This window comes from Calliopsis andreniformis, chromosome 2 (genome assembly GCF_051401765.1).
Source record: "Calliopsis andreniformis isolate RMS-2024a chromosome 2, iyCalAndr_principal, whole genome shotgun sequence".
Lineage (NCBI taxonomy): Eukaryota > Metazoa > Arthropoda > Insecta > Hymenoptera > Andrenidae > Calliopsis > Calliopsis andreniformis.
In genome coordinates this window covers 13116462-13133296 of record NC_135063.1, presented here as the reverse complement: position 1 = coordinate 13133296, position 16835 = coordinate 13116462, and the positions used below count along the sequence as shown (strand labels likewise).

The window sequence follows — 16835 nt, the reverse complement described above, 5'->3', positions numbered from 1 at the left end:
ATCTGAATACATATAATTCCTAATCATATAGAAAAGTATACAATTCAGTAGACGTATTTGATAGTGAGTATAGAATCTATTGATTGATCGAATTTGCGATACGTGCTTTTATTGACATGTGCGGAAGATATGTATTTTTAGGCTTGCAGCTTTTTTTACAAGTAATACTTTTATGGTTTATCTTCAAGCATACATACTACATACTGAGGGGAAACAGAACACATTCAAATATAAAACGTTTTATTGATAAAGATATTTCAGTATGAACATGATTGATAATCATTATGATAAAGTGTGACTTTCATGAGCCTCGACTTTTGCTTCGTTTTCAGAATCTGTCGTAGCCCATCCATCCTCATCGGATCTTTTTGTATGAGTCTTCCACAAAGTCTCAGCCATTTCGTTCCTCTCTTCTTCGGCCGTGTTAGACGAATCAGAATCAGAGGAGTCTGTACTTTCAGAGCTCACTTGCTCCGAAATTTCCTTGTCCCATTTCGTCTTTACTTGTGCCCTTTTAGCATCGACCATTTCTTTGGTATTTATCGTTTCAGGACTTCTACTTCGCTTCCTCTTCGAAGAGTCCTCCGAATGTTCACGACTTCTCGACTTAAGCTCCTTTTCCTTCTTCGAATATTTGGTTGAATGCCTACGAGATTTCGAACCATAACTCCTATCATCGCTCCTCAAGCGTTTTCTACGAGAATGCCTTGGCGATGGCGTCTTCTCGTAGTCACTGTCCTCTTTCCTCCTTCTATGATGTCTCTTCGAATGCTTCCTTGAGGAATCGCGGCCATTCGAAACATTATCGTCTTCCATCTTCTCGTCGAAGTGTCTTCTGGAACTTGATCGATGACGCTTGGACATCTCATCGTTATCGTTATTCTTATCAGATTGCTCGTGCCGCTTGTCCCGCGTGGATTTGTATCGATAATTTCTCCTATCGGAATGACGATGACGTTTTTCTATATTCCTTGATTGGTACTCCACTTCAGGTTCTGGAGATTCAGACCATCTCCAATTTTTATCGTCCTCCGCGTCGCTGCCATCCTCCCACTTTGAACTACTCCTAGAAATACAAATACCATTGCAAATGAGAAGACAAATATAATTGATATTAGACTAGGTATTCATTGTTAGCTACACGTACCTGTGTTCAGATTTTCTACTGCTCGTAGCATCCTGAGAAGACGAAACTGACTGCTTTGCCCATCTAGGCGGGCTCTTAATATCGTATTCGCCATGAGGATTTTTAAAAGTATGCAGAAAGTTGCACGCCCTTCCTTTCGGGCATTTAGTCATGCCGCAAACAGCACTTCTCCATGACTTCAGGTTGGCAAACTCGCAATTGAGCTGTCGACCAGCGTACCAACGTCCTTTCAGCTTCCTCAATGCCCTGGCTGCTTCTCTTTCTGTGTAGTACTCAACATATAGGTTCCCTCTCAAATGTATCTCGCTATTGCAACAGTATTTAAGAGTCTTTATTCTTCCAAATGTTTCAAGCTCTGGAACGACGTCTTTGTAAAATTCACGAAAATGTTGCCGAGTCTCTGAAGTCTCGAACTCAAGCGCCACGTCTGTGTCATACTCTGCAGAGTTCTTCTCTAGCGAGAAGTGGGTATAAAAACCAGGTACTAATATCACCTTACTTAAGCATACTCTTCGATGGTTTCTCGAGCAAGTGTCGCCATATCTGGAATAGAAATATATTTTTCAATTTTTTATGAGTTCAACTGTACTTTGTAGTAAAAAAAATCGTACAGTATACGTATGTTATATTAGAGATTACCTGCAGGCGCCCGTTTTCGTGAAAAAAGGGCAAAGTTCTTTTCCAGGCTGACTATCGATCACTTCACGTAGAGCTTCCGGCGTTTTAATACCATTATCGATGTAATCATCGATCTCTTTCAAAAATTGCTCCCGCTTTTTAATCTCCTCTTCCCTCTTACGTTTCTCTTCTTCCTGTTTTTTACGAATCGCTTCCTGTTTCGCTTCGAACTCTTGTCGAATCTTCTCCTCTTGTTCGAACTGTAACTGTCGAGCTTTCTGTTTTCGCTCCTGAAGAATAAGCCATTCTTTCTGGGCTCTTACCTAGAGGATTTCAGCAAAGTTAGTTAAACAATTGCTATCTTTCAGTAGACAAGTCTTAGCTTATTTGTAGATCTTACCGAAACCACATAATAACTAGCTGGTTTTGGTATCCACATATTCGTATTATTTTCATGGTTATGGTGAAGATTAAACTGATTTTATAACTAATCGAATTTATACTATCGATGAAAACAAAAAAACATGCGACAGATTTCAATAGTCATTATCTTTAAAGTGAGACTACATCTTTGTGTTATACCGATTTTTAAAAAAAAACATTTTTAAATATTACCAACACAATAGGTATGCAATTTATTTTACAAATAACAAATGGTATTTAAATGTACCTCTTCTTCTAGCCAAAGTCTCTCTCGTTCGTCGTGTTCTTCCTTCTCTTTTCGTTCTTTTTCCTTCTCCTCTGCCTCGCGCTCTTCGACCCATTTTAAATAGTCCGCGCTTTTTTCAAGTGCTGCCCTCAGTTGTTCCTCATCCGCTTCCCGCTCAGCAGCGGCTTTGCGTCGCAGGCGTCTTCGACGTTCCTTTTTCGCTATTCGTCGCCATTCTTTATGGTTTGGCTTCGTCGTGCAGCACCTTTCCATCGTCACGCATTTTCCGCGGAAATAACGTTTGTGTTGTCTTCGATAATATCGTGAATTGACCGAGATTCTTAAGAGGCTGCTCGCTACGCGTCTGACAATCGATTCCGACGGAGCATTGCAGACGACACGTGCACGCCGCCATGTTACTTTTCAACCAAGCTTCCGATCGAGATTGTCCCCAAAATGTTGATCACAGTAATATTGAGAAATCCTTTTCAACAAATTGTATTCATCGTTGATACGTTACTTTAACTGTGTGCAAAGCTAACAGGCGAAGAAATTTCGACTATATGTGGGGAATTAAGAAAGAAACGTAACTTTTTTCTAAGGTGCCGTTTTCGGGGAGATTGCTCGAATATATTCCATTGTGTGATTTATTTTTAATGTTTTAATTCAGCTGTTCTAGAAAAACTATACTTTGTTCTTATTTGAGGCGAAACAAGTTTGAATACAAGGAATCAAACATCATAGGGAATAGTTGTGTCTAGGGACTTTTGCTCCAAAGTCATGGTCATGTTTACTCTTAAAAATGGAACTGTTTGGTGATGGTTGTTAAGGTCAAGTTCAGTTAAATGCATTGACCTACATACACTACAATCTTATTACGCGAGACCTGCTATCGTATTTTGACTTATAAAGATATGCATATAAAATATGTAATTCAATTGAATGAATAAAATGAGTACTGAGAAAAGGATTCTAAAGGTCTAGTTGATTATGTTCCTCACTAAAAATTATCTTTAATAATTTATGCATAAACTGCGCATCGTGCCAAGACTCGAATAACTTGTTAAATGCAATATTCAAATGGTACAATCCTAAAATACATATGACCCAAGGAGTATATAGATAAATAATAGGATTAATAAAAGGACTCCAAAACTGTTGAATAGCAAACTCTCGATCACATTACCTCATCATCAATCCTAGTCATGATCATTTTCATTAAGTAACCAATCGAAGAAACAACGAAAGACCATAAACTCGAACTCAAACAAAAATCAATTTCATCCATTTGATGCGTACGTAGGATTTAGTAGCGATGCCACCGTAGGTACGCTCCTGCGAAGGTACCGTTACACCTGACAGAGCGTTGAACCACAAATGGTATGAATCGCCGTGGCGGAACCTGCTTCAACATTTCCCGAAACACCGCTGACAAGTATAGTTGAGCCAACGATACGCATCCAAGTGAAAAAGTAAGAAGAAAATAATCGAATAAAGACTTATTGTCAGAGCGATCGACGCCCAAGACAATGCCGACAACAAAAGGGGACGTGTGCTAATTACCAATTGCAGCTTATGCCGCGTGCAACGATATTTGTACAATTGTGTGACTCAAATACAAAAGTGCTACACAATTTCTCACACGTGCAAGTACGCCTTATCGCTCTACTAACGCAGTCAACAAAACGGAGTGGAACGAGCCTCCACAGTTAGAATCGTCTTGTCAAAATGAGGGGCATGTGAGTTAACGTGGAACCAGAGTACAATGGAGACAAAAATGAAACTGACAAATGGGTACGCCGAGGAAACGGGCAATACCTCGGCGAAGGGTCAAAAGTCGACGTTTTGGGCTTACGTGTTGTGGCTGTTCGGAGGACTAGTCGGCGCGCACCACGTGTACCTCGAAAGAGACGCCCAGGCTTTCGTGTACTTTAGCACCTTTGGTGGATATGTAGGTCTCGGATGGCTTCGAGACATTTATAGGATTCCTTCGTACGTGGCTGACGCGAACGAGGATCCTCGTTTTATCGACGACTTTAAACAGAAAGTTCGAACCAACGCTAAGGTACATTGAAGCTAATTGACTAAGCAGTACGCGGATAAATTGCTACTTAGAAAGATTAATACATTCGTTACTAGCTGACGAAACATAGCGACACGTATAGTCAGATCGTGTAATTAGGAACTCAGCGTAATATATTCGTATTCCACGTTCCAGCCACCGTTTTCGTCAGTGAGATTCGCTGCCGAAACTGGAGTCGCCTATTTGTGGGCCGAACTGTATCGCAATGCCATCCCTTCAGACGAAGTCTTTGGGATTAATTTTCGGCATTTACTAATTCTAACGCCTGTCGTCATCGCCTTAGGTAAGAAGTTGCAAATTCATGTCAATTATGCAAGCACCGCGTGCTTTTTATTTTCCTCGCACTTATCTTGTCTATTATGAACGACACACTTACCGAGCCAATAACAATTGGTTGATAAGGCTCTAAAAGAACGCCACGCGAAATAAGTAACATTACAAGCACAAGTTTTGTTTTAAAAATATTTGCAAACAACCTCGCCTCTATCTTTTTCTCGTTGGGCTTTATTTTTTATGTTTGCTCAAATATAATTAGGCGTCTGGGTCGTTGGAAACATAGGCAGAGAAGAGGGATCCATATGGATCGCTCTCTGCGCAGCGTACTTGTTTTATCCGACGCTGTCCTACATCGGGGACGACAGCATGTGGATATTCCTGATGGTCATAGCGTCCAGCTTAAGTTTCGATACGTTTAGCAAACAATGGAGACTGAAACGAAGAAAGAAAAGAAGCCTCTTTCGAAGGTCTTTGTGCCTCGGTCTGGCTGTTGTTATCTATCTCTCTTTAATAGGGAGTTTTCTATACTTCAATGCTGTGATCACCGATAGCGAGGGGGAAGAGATCAAACTGTCTGAAGCTATCCAGCATTTCTTGACGTCCCCTATATGGCTCGATCTTAAGGTTACTTAATTTGTATAAAGAATAGTTGATTAAAAAATATTTCAATATTCTAAATGGGCTTACCTCGCTTTAGGCAAGTCTTGAGGGAACCTGGAACCAAGCGGTTCATCAAGGCTTCTGGGCGACATGGGCGCAACTGATAGACCTCACCGATCCTCGGGGCGAAATAAACGCATATAAAGTGAGTTCTGCGATTTATTGCTCGTACATTCCAGAGCTGAGTTATCGATCATTTTGTCGTAGGTTTTGGGTCTCTCTCAAACCGCCACGCAAACGGAAATAACGTCTCGCTGGAGAACTCTGTCGAGGGACAACCACCCTGATAAGATAAAGGGAAGCGAGGCAGAGAGACGACAGGCTCAGGAGAAGTTCATGGAGATACAGCAGGCGTATGAGATTCTGTCAAAGGCAAAGAATCGTAGACAGCGACGCAACAGAAAATCCGAGTGATTTACGTCTCGTTTCAATCATTTTACATGCACTGAAGTTGTAAATATTGCTGTAGCTTCCAGCATCGTTGCAAACCAATGAAACAACAGCGCGGCATCGATGATTTGGGTGTTCGATAAATCAATCACTCATACACAGACGTGTTTCACTATGAAAATAATCTGACTCTAGCATACGTTCATCGCAGGGGTATATTTTGCTTACGCGAAACGATCCTATCCATCGATTTCACACTACCTCGTTGCATATCTTGTTTTAGCAGTATACACTGTCGTTCTACACACTGCCAATACGCGAAAATTGGCATTATGCTTGTGAGTATGCACAAATGTTTATGTATGTAAATTTGTTTTGTGTAAATATAGAAACAGGACGAAACAGCACGAGGATAGAACGTCGGATTTCCATTTCACAATACTGCTGCACGCGGATCTCTCTGATATCGTCCAATTCTGACCTGCCTTAACGAGGGCCATTGTTTCTACTTGGACTAATGAAACTACTTGATCGTAATATCAAACGAAAACATTTTTGCGAAAATAATTCAAGTGAGATTGGGAATTTTATTACCAAGACATTTATTTGAAAGTTCCTTTGACAAATAAGCGTGATCACGTAGTTATAAAATATTCCTCAACAGCTGTGAGTTTAAAAATCTCGGAAGAAATCGTCTCACTTAAAATTGACGGGCTAAGTTGTTGGAAAAGTTTGAAGTAAAACTATTTCGTCGACTTCTCCGCGCAACTGGTGAATTATCGCAACCGTGGTCGGTTCTTTGGTATTCTTAACTTTTAAGAAGTGCCTTGATTTCTATCTTCTGATGCAGTTCATAAAAATTGTAAACCAAGAGGAAGTTAGATCACTTTTACGTCTCAAACCACACCATTTACAAACAGAGATCCAGGCAATCGATAGGAACTGTAATAAAGGGGTACTTGATTCTGTAGCTACGTTTTCCCGAGATCATTTGGCCGATTAATTATTCTATTTGTTTTTCTTCTTCGATCGCGACGTCTTCACTGTCGTGTTTTCGATCTTCTCCGTGAAATTTGTCCCATATTTGTCTTTCGTCTGTTCTAAGAAATCTTGTGGCGATACCAAAGTTACCCTGAAGGATTTCGAATTGTAATAACATGGTACACATTACAATCATTGAAATTGTATACAATTAGAGTGATTACCTTAATTGTGGAACACTCAGAGGACGCAGAAGACTCTTGACTACAGGAGGGACTTCACTGGACTTCGGTAACGCTGGGCTGCTAGCGCAAAGGGCGGCGCTAGTTAGCTGCGACACTAAGGAGAAATTTCGATCTGGCCCAGACGTTGTACGAAACACTTTCCTTATTTTTGATTTTAATCCTGAAGACGGAGGCGACAGGGGAGTTGTGGGAATAGGTACCACCTGCGTGAAACAGTCCTTGTTATTTTTTCCACAGACTTATTTCTCCTTTTTTAAATCTCTCCTTTACCTTTCCTTGCAGTACTTTTGCCGCTAGTTCTGGTTCACTGCCCCATCGACACGACGTCGACCTCTCCAGAAGTCGATGTCTAGCAAACCTCTCTATCACTTCGGCACAGACATACCTTCCACAAAATCTGGCCCACTGTTCCGCTCTCAATCCTCTCCCGTGATCCCTCAATGTTGGATTCGCGCCTGAAATCAAACAAATATCGTTAATTGACCATTAGCTCCTTCTATACTGCCAAACTATGAAGAAAAACAGTACCTACTAAAAATATTTTACTGCTATTTTTCGCTAGAACAAGGCGATAAATTTTCAAAGTTATACGAAAATGCAAAAAACTCAATTTCACATTTTTCTGTAGTTACTGCCTTTTCTCCATAATTTCCACAACTAGGCATTAGACAGTATAGCATGCTGTGACAGCTTTCTTAAAATCTGACGCTCACCAGCGAATAATAAAATTTTCGCGCACTTGGTCCTTCCTTGGAGGGCGGCCTTCATCAGTGGTGTAAATCCCGAGGAGTTCCTAGCGTCCACCTCGATGTCTGGGCACCTTTGAAGTAGGATGTTCAGACACTCCGCTTGACCTGAATCGAACGCAGACAGGGGAAGGTGCATCAGGGTGAAACGAACTGAGCCAGTGTCCTTCGAGGACTCGAGCGTATTTCAAGCAGCGTAACGCGCCGTGCTGTGTTTTGGCTTGAAACGTTCTCGGGCGCACGTCACCGCAAACCACGCGAGTTTCAAGTACTCAAGTACGCTGGTTATTTCTGGCAGCAGTGACGCGATGGAATCCTCGGGCATCGCGCGTGTAAAATTTGACTTCGCGCCTATATCGTATGGCCAATATCATTTTCTAGGAGCGCGAGAGCCTCGGTGTTTACAGAGATCTATGCTTCCCACGTGGCTGCATTCTTTCAATCATACGCGCGCGCGATACGAATGCAAAGCAGGGTCGAGAGTAATTATCCTTGGAACTCGCGCAACTCGAACGCAACAGAATTTTATTTTCGTTGCTGGACGCCTCGCTCCTCGAACAGACTCTTTTACAAATATTTATTGACCAGACCGTTCCTGAGTTATCGAGCGAACCGTGTACAGTTCCAAGTGGCGCGAGAGTGGTGTTTGCGAGCGTGAGACGCTTCCCCATCTTCTTTTTTAAGCATAATGTGATCGCTTACCCGCTTGTGCGGCAAAGTGTAGAGGCGTGTTGCCCTCGTTGTCGGGAATATTCGGGTCCACCCCATCGAACGACAGAGTTAGCTCCAACATCGCTGGGGCACCGTTTCCAGCCATGTAGCTTACAGCGGTCTGGTATTGCAAACAAACGATCCGAATGTTGTCTTATTCAAAAGTTCGGTTGAAAAGTACGTCGATTATATAATAATAAACTGCCTCTTCTACGAAACTGTAACGTATTTAAATTTAAACCTCTGCGTTAAGTCACGGTTGTCAAACCTTCTGATACTTTTCACTCCTTCCCTCCTATATCTACCGACGCGTTTGCTCAGCACTTTTCCTCAATCGTGTTACGTGGTTACGCGTCGCGAGCGAGGTGGCAGGGTTTAGAAATCGTTCGAAAAGGCGTCACGAGAATTGTTCCTGGAACGAAGCGTACAAATTTAGACGCGAACGTTGAAAAGACTCGGTGAAGTACCGTGAAGAGACCGCCTCGCATTCTTCGCTTTGGAAGGATGCACAATAGCCTATGCGTTAAGGGTCAATTTATTAAGTGGTTACTGACGTTCGTGCGATCGCTCGAACGTTGTTGCATTACGTATGTAGCTGTAGCAAACACGGCTTGAATTTACGCTTGCCTCCGCCTCGAGGACGACACTCGCCTCTTGTCGAAGCGGAGGAAACGATTAGGATTCAATTGTCGTTCACGTATTGAAGACGCTCCTCGAGAGAAGGGGGCGCAAACGATAGGGTCAGTACCGAGCATGAGAAGTCTAATAAGGTAGTTAAAGCAGGAATGCTTGGTGAAATGAAGCGAGAGCGGTGGATCTCGAGAGATATTTATGCATCTTCTGTCATATAAACCTCTGTTTTCTGTTGGCACAAAAGAAAACGGGGTGTTCCTGTTCGTCGACTTTTGGACCTAATTTTAGCTCGAAACGCTGAAGTTGTCTTCGCCGCTGTAAACAACAGCGTAATGAAATTAAGGGTTTACATTAATGCTCGATTCGATCGATTCCCATCTATTTAGCATTTCTTTTCGCTGTCATGAGCTGGCTGTAGTCTAGATTCGACCTGTCGAGCAACGATTTTGTTTCAATTATAACACGATTCTGCCGCATATGGAATGCGGTCAACTGGAGAAATTCTACACACGGAACCTTATTGCGGCAATAAGTTGAAACGCGTGCAACACGGCCAGCCTTGACAATATTAAAATACGTACTCCACTGCGGTCGAGAATTTATTTGAAAGGGCAATACATATGCATCAGAGCCTCCGAATTCACGCGACCAAGTGCTGCGTTATCTATCTAGGAAAGCATACACGAATCCTCGAATATTCCTGGTGCTTTTCCACGAATCGATCGCGAGATGAACCCCTCACAGAGGGTCCTAACAATTAAGAAGTCTGTTGTCGATCGCTTCACCAATTCACAAGCTTATTCATTCACCTATCGCTCTGTATATCGGCGAGTGACTATTTTCGAACACAGGGGAAATATTCTTTCAACAGACGCAGATATAAGCAATCGGTTGCATTGACGTCATTACACATTATTCCAGGTACAAACATCTTTTATCTTGGGATATGGGTTTTTCTTAGATCTACAATTACACGTAACAGAAGCGTCGAGGCCATTAGGTTTCGAAGATACTAAAGTTAGACGAGCGAAAGCAACTCACCCTGCCGCTGCTATCAGTCATATTGACGTCGATGTCTCCAAACCCAAACTTCCGCACCTGGATCGCGATTTCGCTGAGGGCCGAGTCGTCGGCATCCCTGGCAGCCCTCAGAAGGGCCGATCGGCCCTCGGAGGGTGTATCCCAAGACGGCGGCACTTTCGCGACGATCGCGTTCTCGCGCACGCTGCGATCTGCGAACACGAAACGTGGCGCTTAAATCATCGTTTAAATCATTTTTGCGAGCGGTTTATTTCGCAAGTGGCGGAAATAGAAGAAACAATAAATAGGTTGACCAGTTAGCGTTACGTCAGGCGCATTAGCCCGCGACAACCGAGACGAGCGTATTTTACTTCTGCGATGGAAAAAGGGAAAACTGCAGCCATTGTTTTCGCTGACGACTCGAGAATTAAAGTTGGACGAAGACTATTTTTAACGCTGCTGCAGTGTGCTCACGTGCGAGAACCGATCGAGATTTCGTTCATTTGATACGCTTCATTCGTTTAATATATCGCGATTTCTAACCTGTATTGTTCTCCAAATTCGACTGGCTAGCACACTTGTGCATCGAGAGCCATTCGTATCTATAGAACGTCCCCTTGAAGGATTTCCAAAGAAAACAGTGACGTTAAGGATGCGCTAATCGTAGAGGCGCGAGGAAGAGGCGACGAGGAACTATTCTTTCAAAATCGATAGCCGCGCTGGAGAATGAGGATACGATAACAAGCGCACAGGGCGCAATCCACTTTGCAATTTCTCGCTGCCTGACAGCAATCGTGGAAACGTTGATTCGATTGGAGGGAAAAAAGGATCGTGTACCTTGCAGAACCCCCTTGCAGTAGACCTTGACCTCGTGAACAGCGATGTTCCTGTAGGGCGCGCGTTTCTCCTCGAAGCTCGTGTCCGAGCTGAAGGACACCGATTTCTTCACGCGACTGCTTTTCTTCTTCCGCTCTATCGGCAGCGTCTGGACGCTAGGCGATCGTAGAAGGTGGTTGTTCTCGCTGTCGTCGTCCGAAACCGAGAAGTAATCCTTCAGAATAGAGTACCTGGACGAGGCTCCAACTCCCGCAAGATACGCATCCGCGTAATCTTTCCCTAGCTTTGAGGAAGTATCGGTGGATCTTCGTTCTGTTATTTTGCACGCGGAGTGGGTGAGATTCGCCAAGAAAGAGGAAGACTTTTTCAGAATACCCTCCTCAGGCGGCCTGCGTCCTGGCTTCTCGTACGCTGGGAGGTCTGTATGGAAAAGGTGGTCGTACAGATCTTGGAAAGGTGTCCTAAATAGATCTAAGCAAGGTAGACTTTTGTAGGATTTGTAAATGTTTCTGGGTCTTTATAAAATTAAAGGTAGCTTGACTACAGTAACAGCATGCTTATTGAACCTACAAAAGTCGTCTCTTACTGATTCTGTTAAACTCAAGCCTGTTAAATTTCGAATACACCAGAGTTCGCGGGCTGTTCACGAACAGTATGAAAATGAAATTTCCTAGAAATCGTCTACTCGCGTATCTGTTCGCTTACTGTTTTTGGTATTCGCGGAAAAATCGAATAAGGATGATGAAAGGTTTGTGAAAAGTGTTCACAAAGTGTTTGCTGGTGTAGACCCAGCATTAGAGTACTTTTGCAAGTTCTACAAGAGACTTCAATACCATCAGCTTAACATTCTCTTCCCCGTGAAGGGGTGCCATCTCCTTCGTAAAGTTTTTCGCTATATTTGGTCGCTGTCATATTTGAAGCGCAACATCGATGAGTCTAACGGTCTCGAGCGCGATAAATAGACGAGGCTAAATACGTGCAGTCGATTATTTCGAGCGAGCAATACTCGATAGGGCATAAGCTTCAGGAATTGCGTTTCAAACAGCGACGTCAGGCTCCGTTTGAGAAATTGCAGGAAGAAGAGAGGGTTACTGAGAGGAGGTTCGATTGTAGATACCTTCTGTTAGATTGACTGGGACCGAAAACGACTTGTGGATGGCGCGTTGAACTTTCTTGATGCCCTTCGATTCTGCGCCGTCCTTTGGGAGCTGTTTGCCCGAGAGCTTTTCTTCGAGAAAGTTGTCCCGATATTTGGCGCGAGTGCTCGCATCGACGATCGGCTTGGTCTTCTTGTTAACGATGCACGGCGCCGGCGTCTCTCTCGGCGCGTAGTTATTTCGAGCGAGCTCGCCCCTAGAGGCGATGATACTGTACTTGTTCACGGTGCAGGTATTGCCCTTTACCAACGAATTGCACTTTACTCGCGACGCCTGGAGACCATTTATCTGCCAGCTGTCTTCCACGATTCGTCGAGCTCTCTGCTTAAACCACCCACACACGTATTAACGACCACTTGCCTGAAATCTTTAAACTCTTCAAACACAATCTCCCGACTACTTTCTCGATTGGTTACTAAAGAACGCTGCACGAACTTGAGCAGGCGGGCTGGAAGGTATAACGAGAAAGAGGAAGAAACGAGTGGCAATATCGATAAATCGATAAGCCGACAGACGTGGGACGACACAGAATGTTTATTTACCTTTGGATTTAATCTTGTCTCGGAGCTACGTCGGCGAAAGTACGTGGCGTCAAGTCGCGAAATTACGTTATCAGGTGGCTTGAACGTTGAAAGGTGGTATGCTCGACAAGGCGAGAGATCCAAATGCGAGTGAAATGCAAACGAGACGAAATAGTTCAGACACTTACTAAACGGCCGTCTGGTTTCTCGCGGGACAGGCTTTCGCAGAAATTCAGGCGAAAGCGAGTTGGGCCCGCGTGCCGAAAGTCGATCGTTCCCGCGGAAACACTCGGAAATCACTGAGGCGTCGGTGTCGCGGATCACGGGGCAGCGAGTGTCAGCGTACGGAGTAGGAGAAGTTCCTTGAAAACCGAGTCGTGCCTTCCGGATCGCCTCGCAAGACGTGCACGCGAGTTCTACCGCATCCGTTTCAACTAAACGCTATTTATATGTCGGTTAAGTCCTCGCGTTGCTCGGTCGGTGGCTCGTCTGCGCGTCTACGCGCGTTATTAAAGTAAGTATGAGAGCAATACGCGCGCACCTTCCTCCACGCGCGCACGATCACGTCTCGACGACTTCTTATTTAGCCTTTTTTCCTCCAGCAGCCCGCCCAGTGGGTTCGCTGCATTTTCCTCCAGCGTGCAGTAAGCCTCGGTTCTTCGATCATCAGATCTTGCTCGTATTCATAAAAAGGCCAGTGGCCAGTGTCGCGTAGAAAGCAGTGCTTCCTGTCAGAGCACCGAAGTCAAACTGCGCTGAACACGGTTGCTGCTCGACTGAGAATTACCATCCGTGTGACATTGACCAACCAGAGGTTTTAGCCTATTTAATACTCCGCTGTGACTGAGTAAACGAAAGCTGTGACCAGTGAACCGAGGCTTATTGTACCTTTGACACTGGCCGAGTCCCTGGCATTCAAACGCGACACGATTGGATGAAAGTTGGATAAATCGAGCGACTCTTGCAGCTGTATCGTAGGCGGACGTTTTAGAGACTGTCGCGGCGAATGGACATTTAAGGAAACAATCGCGAAATCGTTTCGTGGGTGACGTAGACCGATTTTATAAAGATATGAATGCATATTTTCAAATTGGAGGAAGATTCACTTACCTGACGACTGCTGCGTTGCCTGGCAGACAGAAGTGTAGAGTCTCCAACGTCGTATTTAATTTCACTGGGTAAGGAAGTCCTCTTGGGAAGAATCTCGTTAGTCGTCGACAATTTATTCCCTCGACTCCTCCCCATTGTCGATCCAGACGCCATCGAGCCCCGTAAAATCCAGAAAACGAAACGATTTCACACCGATTGGTCAAGTTCTGCTCGATGCAACATGTTGCACATAGCTGTAGCAGTTATTTGCATCTCTTGATGCACCGTCGAGGAATCTAAACGAAACCGAATCTCTCTGCAAGACTGTCTCGAATCGAGCGGTTTAAACGTTAATGCGCCAGTTATCTTTGGATGAGAATTTGTATCGCAGCTCGAGCCATTAGCTGATACGCTAGGTTCATTTTGTGGGTTTCCACTATCGGGATTCACGGTTCCCAGCTTCGATAGGTATTCTCGTATCGAGTGACGAGCGAGGATAGAACGAACTTTACGCTACCGCGTACACCAGTCATTTCGTCGGGTCCGCGCGTTTATTTTGGCGGTGTTACATTTGTCCTAGAGCCTTGTCGTCCTCGTCTTTGGCGCCAAGCCAATATTTTGAATTCTCTTATGCACGAGAATCTATCGATTTTACCATGTTTCAGAAGTTGCACGACTCCAGCTGTCTATCGATCTTTCAAAATCGCTAGCGGTTTTAGTTGTCAGCGATCCCGAGTTTACTAGTTGACATAATCGTAAACTACATATTATTTACTGTATAGTATATAACGAGTCGAGTGTGTTATGTCTTCGAGCGATGATAAATCATTAGAAAAAATTTAAAAAAATGAGGGTATGGTAGTAACGAATAGTGTACAGATACGTTTGGTTGATTAATATTTCCTACCGATTTTTCTTATGCGACGTGACTACGTCAAATGTAAAGTCTAGCAGCGATAGTTGCACATTAATTACCTAAAATAAAAAACGCCGGCGTCGATATTACTATTCTCGACGTAACTGAGTCTCCTTGAAACATAGACAAGATCATTGATTATTTCTGAGAAAGTAGTTCTCATCACTCGAGTTTCATCATTGGCGAGACTTTGAATCTTTTTTTTTTTACTGCAAAGTGATTGATAACCGTCTGCTTTACACTGTTTACGATTCGTAAAACGATGTCGAGGAAACTTTTTTACCAAGAAACGCGAGTACTACACGACGAAGAAGCTCCACTTTATTAACTTTTACTTAGGCGTGTTTTCTGCCGGTGATTGAGTGCATTTCGCGAAAAGCTGATATTTGAAATACATGTTTCGTCGAACCTTGCGCAATAAAGCTATTTCACGATCCATTTCGATCGAACTCCCTTTGAATACATGAGTAAAACATTGATTAAATACTCGTCAAGTGGCAAAAGTCTCTTTGCAAATCATTTCAAGTTCACGATTAATTTCAGCTGCTCGAGGAGTGAAACAGAATTTTTCAAATATCTCTGAAGAGAAAACGAAGCAGAAAATGCTTCGACGCGTCTTTGAACCTTCACAAAACTCCAATATAAATTCTGTGAACGACAGGCTGTCTGCTGCTATCGCGTTACACAGAAGAGTGACTTCTGTAAAGCTATTAAGGCGCCTGTTATGAGACACGTTTTCCAAATACAACGTGCGATTAATGAAAATTCATAAGAGAAGCTGACGAATCGACGAAGGCTATAATGTCAATAGCATACACGCGAGTTCATTCGGAATAATAGTCGTGTCTCGTCATTAATCACGTGCGATACCGTGTCATTGACATATTTCGACGGTGATAACCTCGGTAATGAACACCTTCGGAGGTCATAGTGTTCCTTGTGTTTCGATTTCGAGTGCTACGTAAGAAAGATATTCTTCTCTAGCCTGGGATTCGAATTAATTTTAAATAAAATCGATGTCAGACTGTCGGGACACGTAAATTCGTCGCTTATCATGCTCTTGATTCGTTAGTGGACATTAATCAGTAACGAGGCGCTGAAAAATATATACCGTTTGCTAAATATATGCACTTCGATCGCTCCTTGGTGAAAGAGCAAAGAATCCCGCGATGGTATTATCTAAAAGTAAGAATAAAAAGCAGAGGTGTCATAAAAAATTTCGTTTCAAAAAATCATGTACCTGCTTCCTCCTTATTCGTCAAAAAATGGCACGATTAAAACACAGATATTTCACTCTAAAACCAAAGCCTATCGGTTCTAAATTACACTATTTTTAAAAATGACACGACACACTGGGGCATATTTTTTTTAGCAAAATTCACTGGATCCAGATCGATAACGCGTCTGCAACATCCAGCTGCGCGTAAAAAACGAGTCGGTGATGAGCATCCAAAACATGGTCGATTTCGTGCAGCAACTTTTCAAACTGATCCGTTCGCGTAAGGGTTGATTGGCTACTGGGCCAAAGTTTAATTCGCACCCTTGCTCTGAAAGTATCACGAGGGTCGCACGCTCCTCTCTCCGCGCAGCCGCGGATTTAAGCCAGGTGTTACTTCTCGATACCTGGTCAATGGAAAATCAAGGGACAGCTTGTCGAGCATCCACGATTATTTCCATCGAATTCCTTTCTCCCCTCGAAATGAAACACAATTCCAGTGGTTCGTCAGTCGTGAAAAATCACAGCTGCGATAAGAAATGTCGCGCTAGGTGTCGGAGTGTAATTCAGGTGTGTCCGTCTCTTTGGATCTATTTTAGTGCGGTTACACGCGGTCACCCGATGCGTCGCACGCACGTGCTCAGAAGCTTCGGTGATTCAAGATCAATTAGAAAACTTAAGCCTGCTAAAAATAGTTCTCGAAATGTTTCGTGTTACCAATTTCTTAGCCACGTTTAAAGAGCGACGCACGCTATACACGTGAACGATCTGTAAACAATTGAAAGACTAGGGCTCATCAACGTGATCCACTTTCTGTTATAATCGCGTAGAGTGAAAATTGTATTGACTCTGGAGCTCTTGTAGCATCGATTTTTAGGTTTCGCGTGAATTTCACTCGAACACTTTTAACACTGTAAAAGATATTACTCCCAAGAGTATC

At 43.5% G+C, this 16835-nt stretch overlaps 4 protein-coding genes across 5 annotated transcripts; 1 reads left to right on the top strand and 3 right to left on the bottom strand.

Annotated features, from left to right (window-relative positions):
• Nucleotides 1-134: 134 nt before the first annotated feature.
• On the bottom strand, nucleotides 135-2820 carry LOC143184538 (uncharacterized). Its single transcript, XM_076386859.1, has 4 exons — nucleotides 2436-2820; nucleotides 1787-2088; nucleotides 1148-1690; nucleotides 135-1066 (listed from the first exon to the last, which is right to left on the bottom strand). The coding sequence occupies exons 1-4, from the start codon at nucleotides 2685-2687 to the stop codon at nucleotides 283-285; spliced, it is 1881 nt and encodes a 626-aa protein (XP_076242974.1). The 5' UTR covers nucleotides 2688-2820; the 3' UTR covers nucleotides 135-282.
• Nucleotides 2821-3944: 1124 nt separating this feature from the next.
• Nucleotides 3945-6230, top strand: Wus (TM2 and DnaJ domain-containing protein wurst). Its single transcript, XM_076392755.1, has 5 exons — nucleotides 3945-4479; nucleotides 4633-4780; nucleotides 5033-5397; nucleotides 5471-5578; nucleotides 5641-6230. Exons 1-5 carry the CDS (start codon nucleotides 4180-4182, stop codon nucleotides 5845-5847), a joined length of 1128 nt encoding a protein of 375 aa, XP_076248870.1. The 5' UTR covers nucleotides 3945-4179; the 3' UTR covers nucleotides 5848-6230.
• Nucleotides 6231-6408: 178 nt separating this feature from the next.
• LOC143188468 (uncharacterized) lies at nucleotides 6409-15809 on the bottom strand. 2 transcript variants are annotated; one of them, XM_076392749.1, is made up of 10 exons: nucleotides 15791-15809; nucleotides 13785-14059; nucleotides 12114-12474; nucleotides 10997-11416; nucleotides 10181-10371; nucleotides 8498-8627; nucleotides 7763-7903; nucleotides 7320-7504; nucleotides 7029-7252; nucleotides 6409-6955 (listed from the first exon to the last, which is right to left on the bottom strand). In XM_076392749.1, exons 2-10 carry the CDS (start codon nucleotides 13935-13937, stop codon nucleotides 6832-6834), a joined length of 1929 nt encoding a protein of 642 aa, XP_076248864.1. In that variant the 5' UTR covers nucleotides 13938-14059; nucleotides 15791-15809; the 3' UTR covers nucleotides 6409-6831. The 2 variants fall into 2 exon arrangements, with proteins under 2 accessions (XP_076248864.1, XP_076248863.1); XM_076392748.1 differs by lacking the exon at nucleotides 15791-15809 and having other exon boundaries at nucleotides 13785-14503.
• Nucleotides 12439-13755, bottom strand: LOC143187219 (uncharacterized). Its single transcript, XM_076391315.1, has 5 exons — nucleotides 13731-13755; nucleotides 13462-13668; nucleotides 13208-13350; nucleotides 12696-13115; nucleotides 12439-12601 (listed from the first exon to the last, which is right to left on the bottom strand). Exons 1-5 carry the CDS (start codon nucleotides 13753-13755, stop codon nucleotides 12569-12571), a joined length of 828 nt encoding a protein of 275 aa, XP_076247430.1. The 3' UTR covers nucleotides 12439-12568.
• Nucleotides 15810-16835: the final 1026 nt, after the last annotated feature.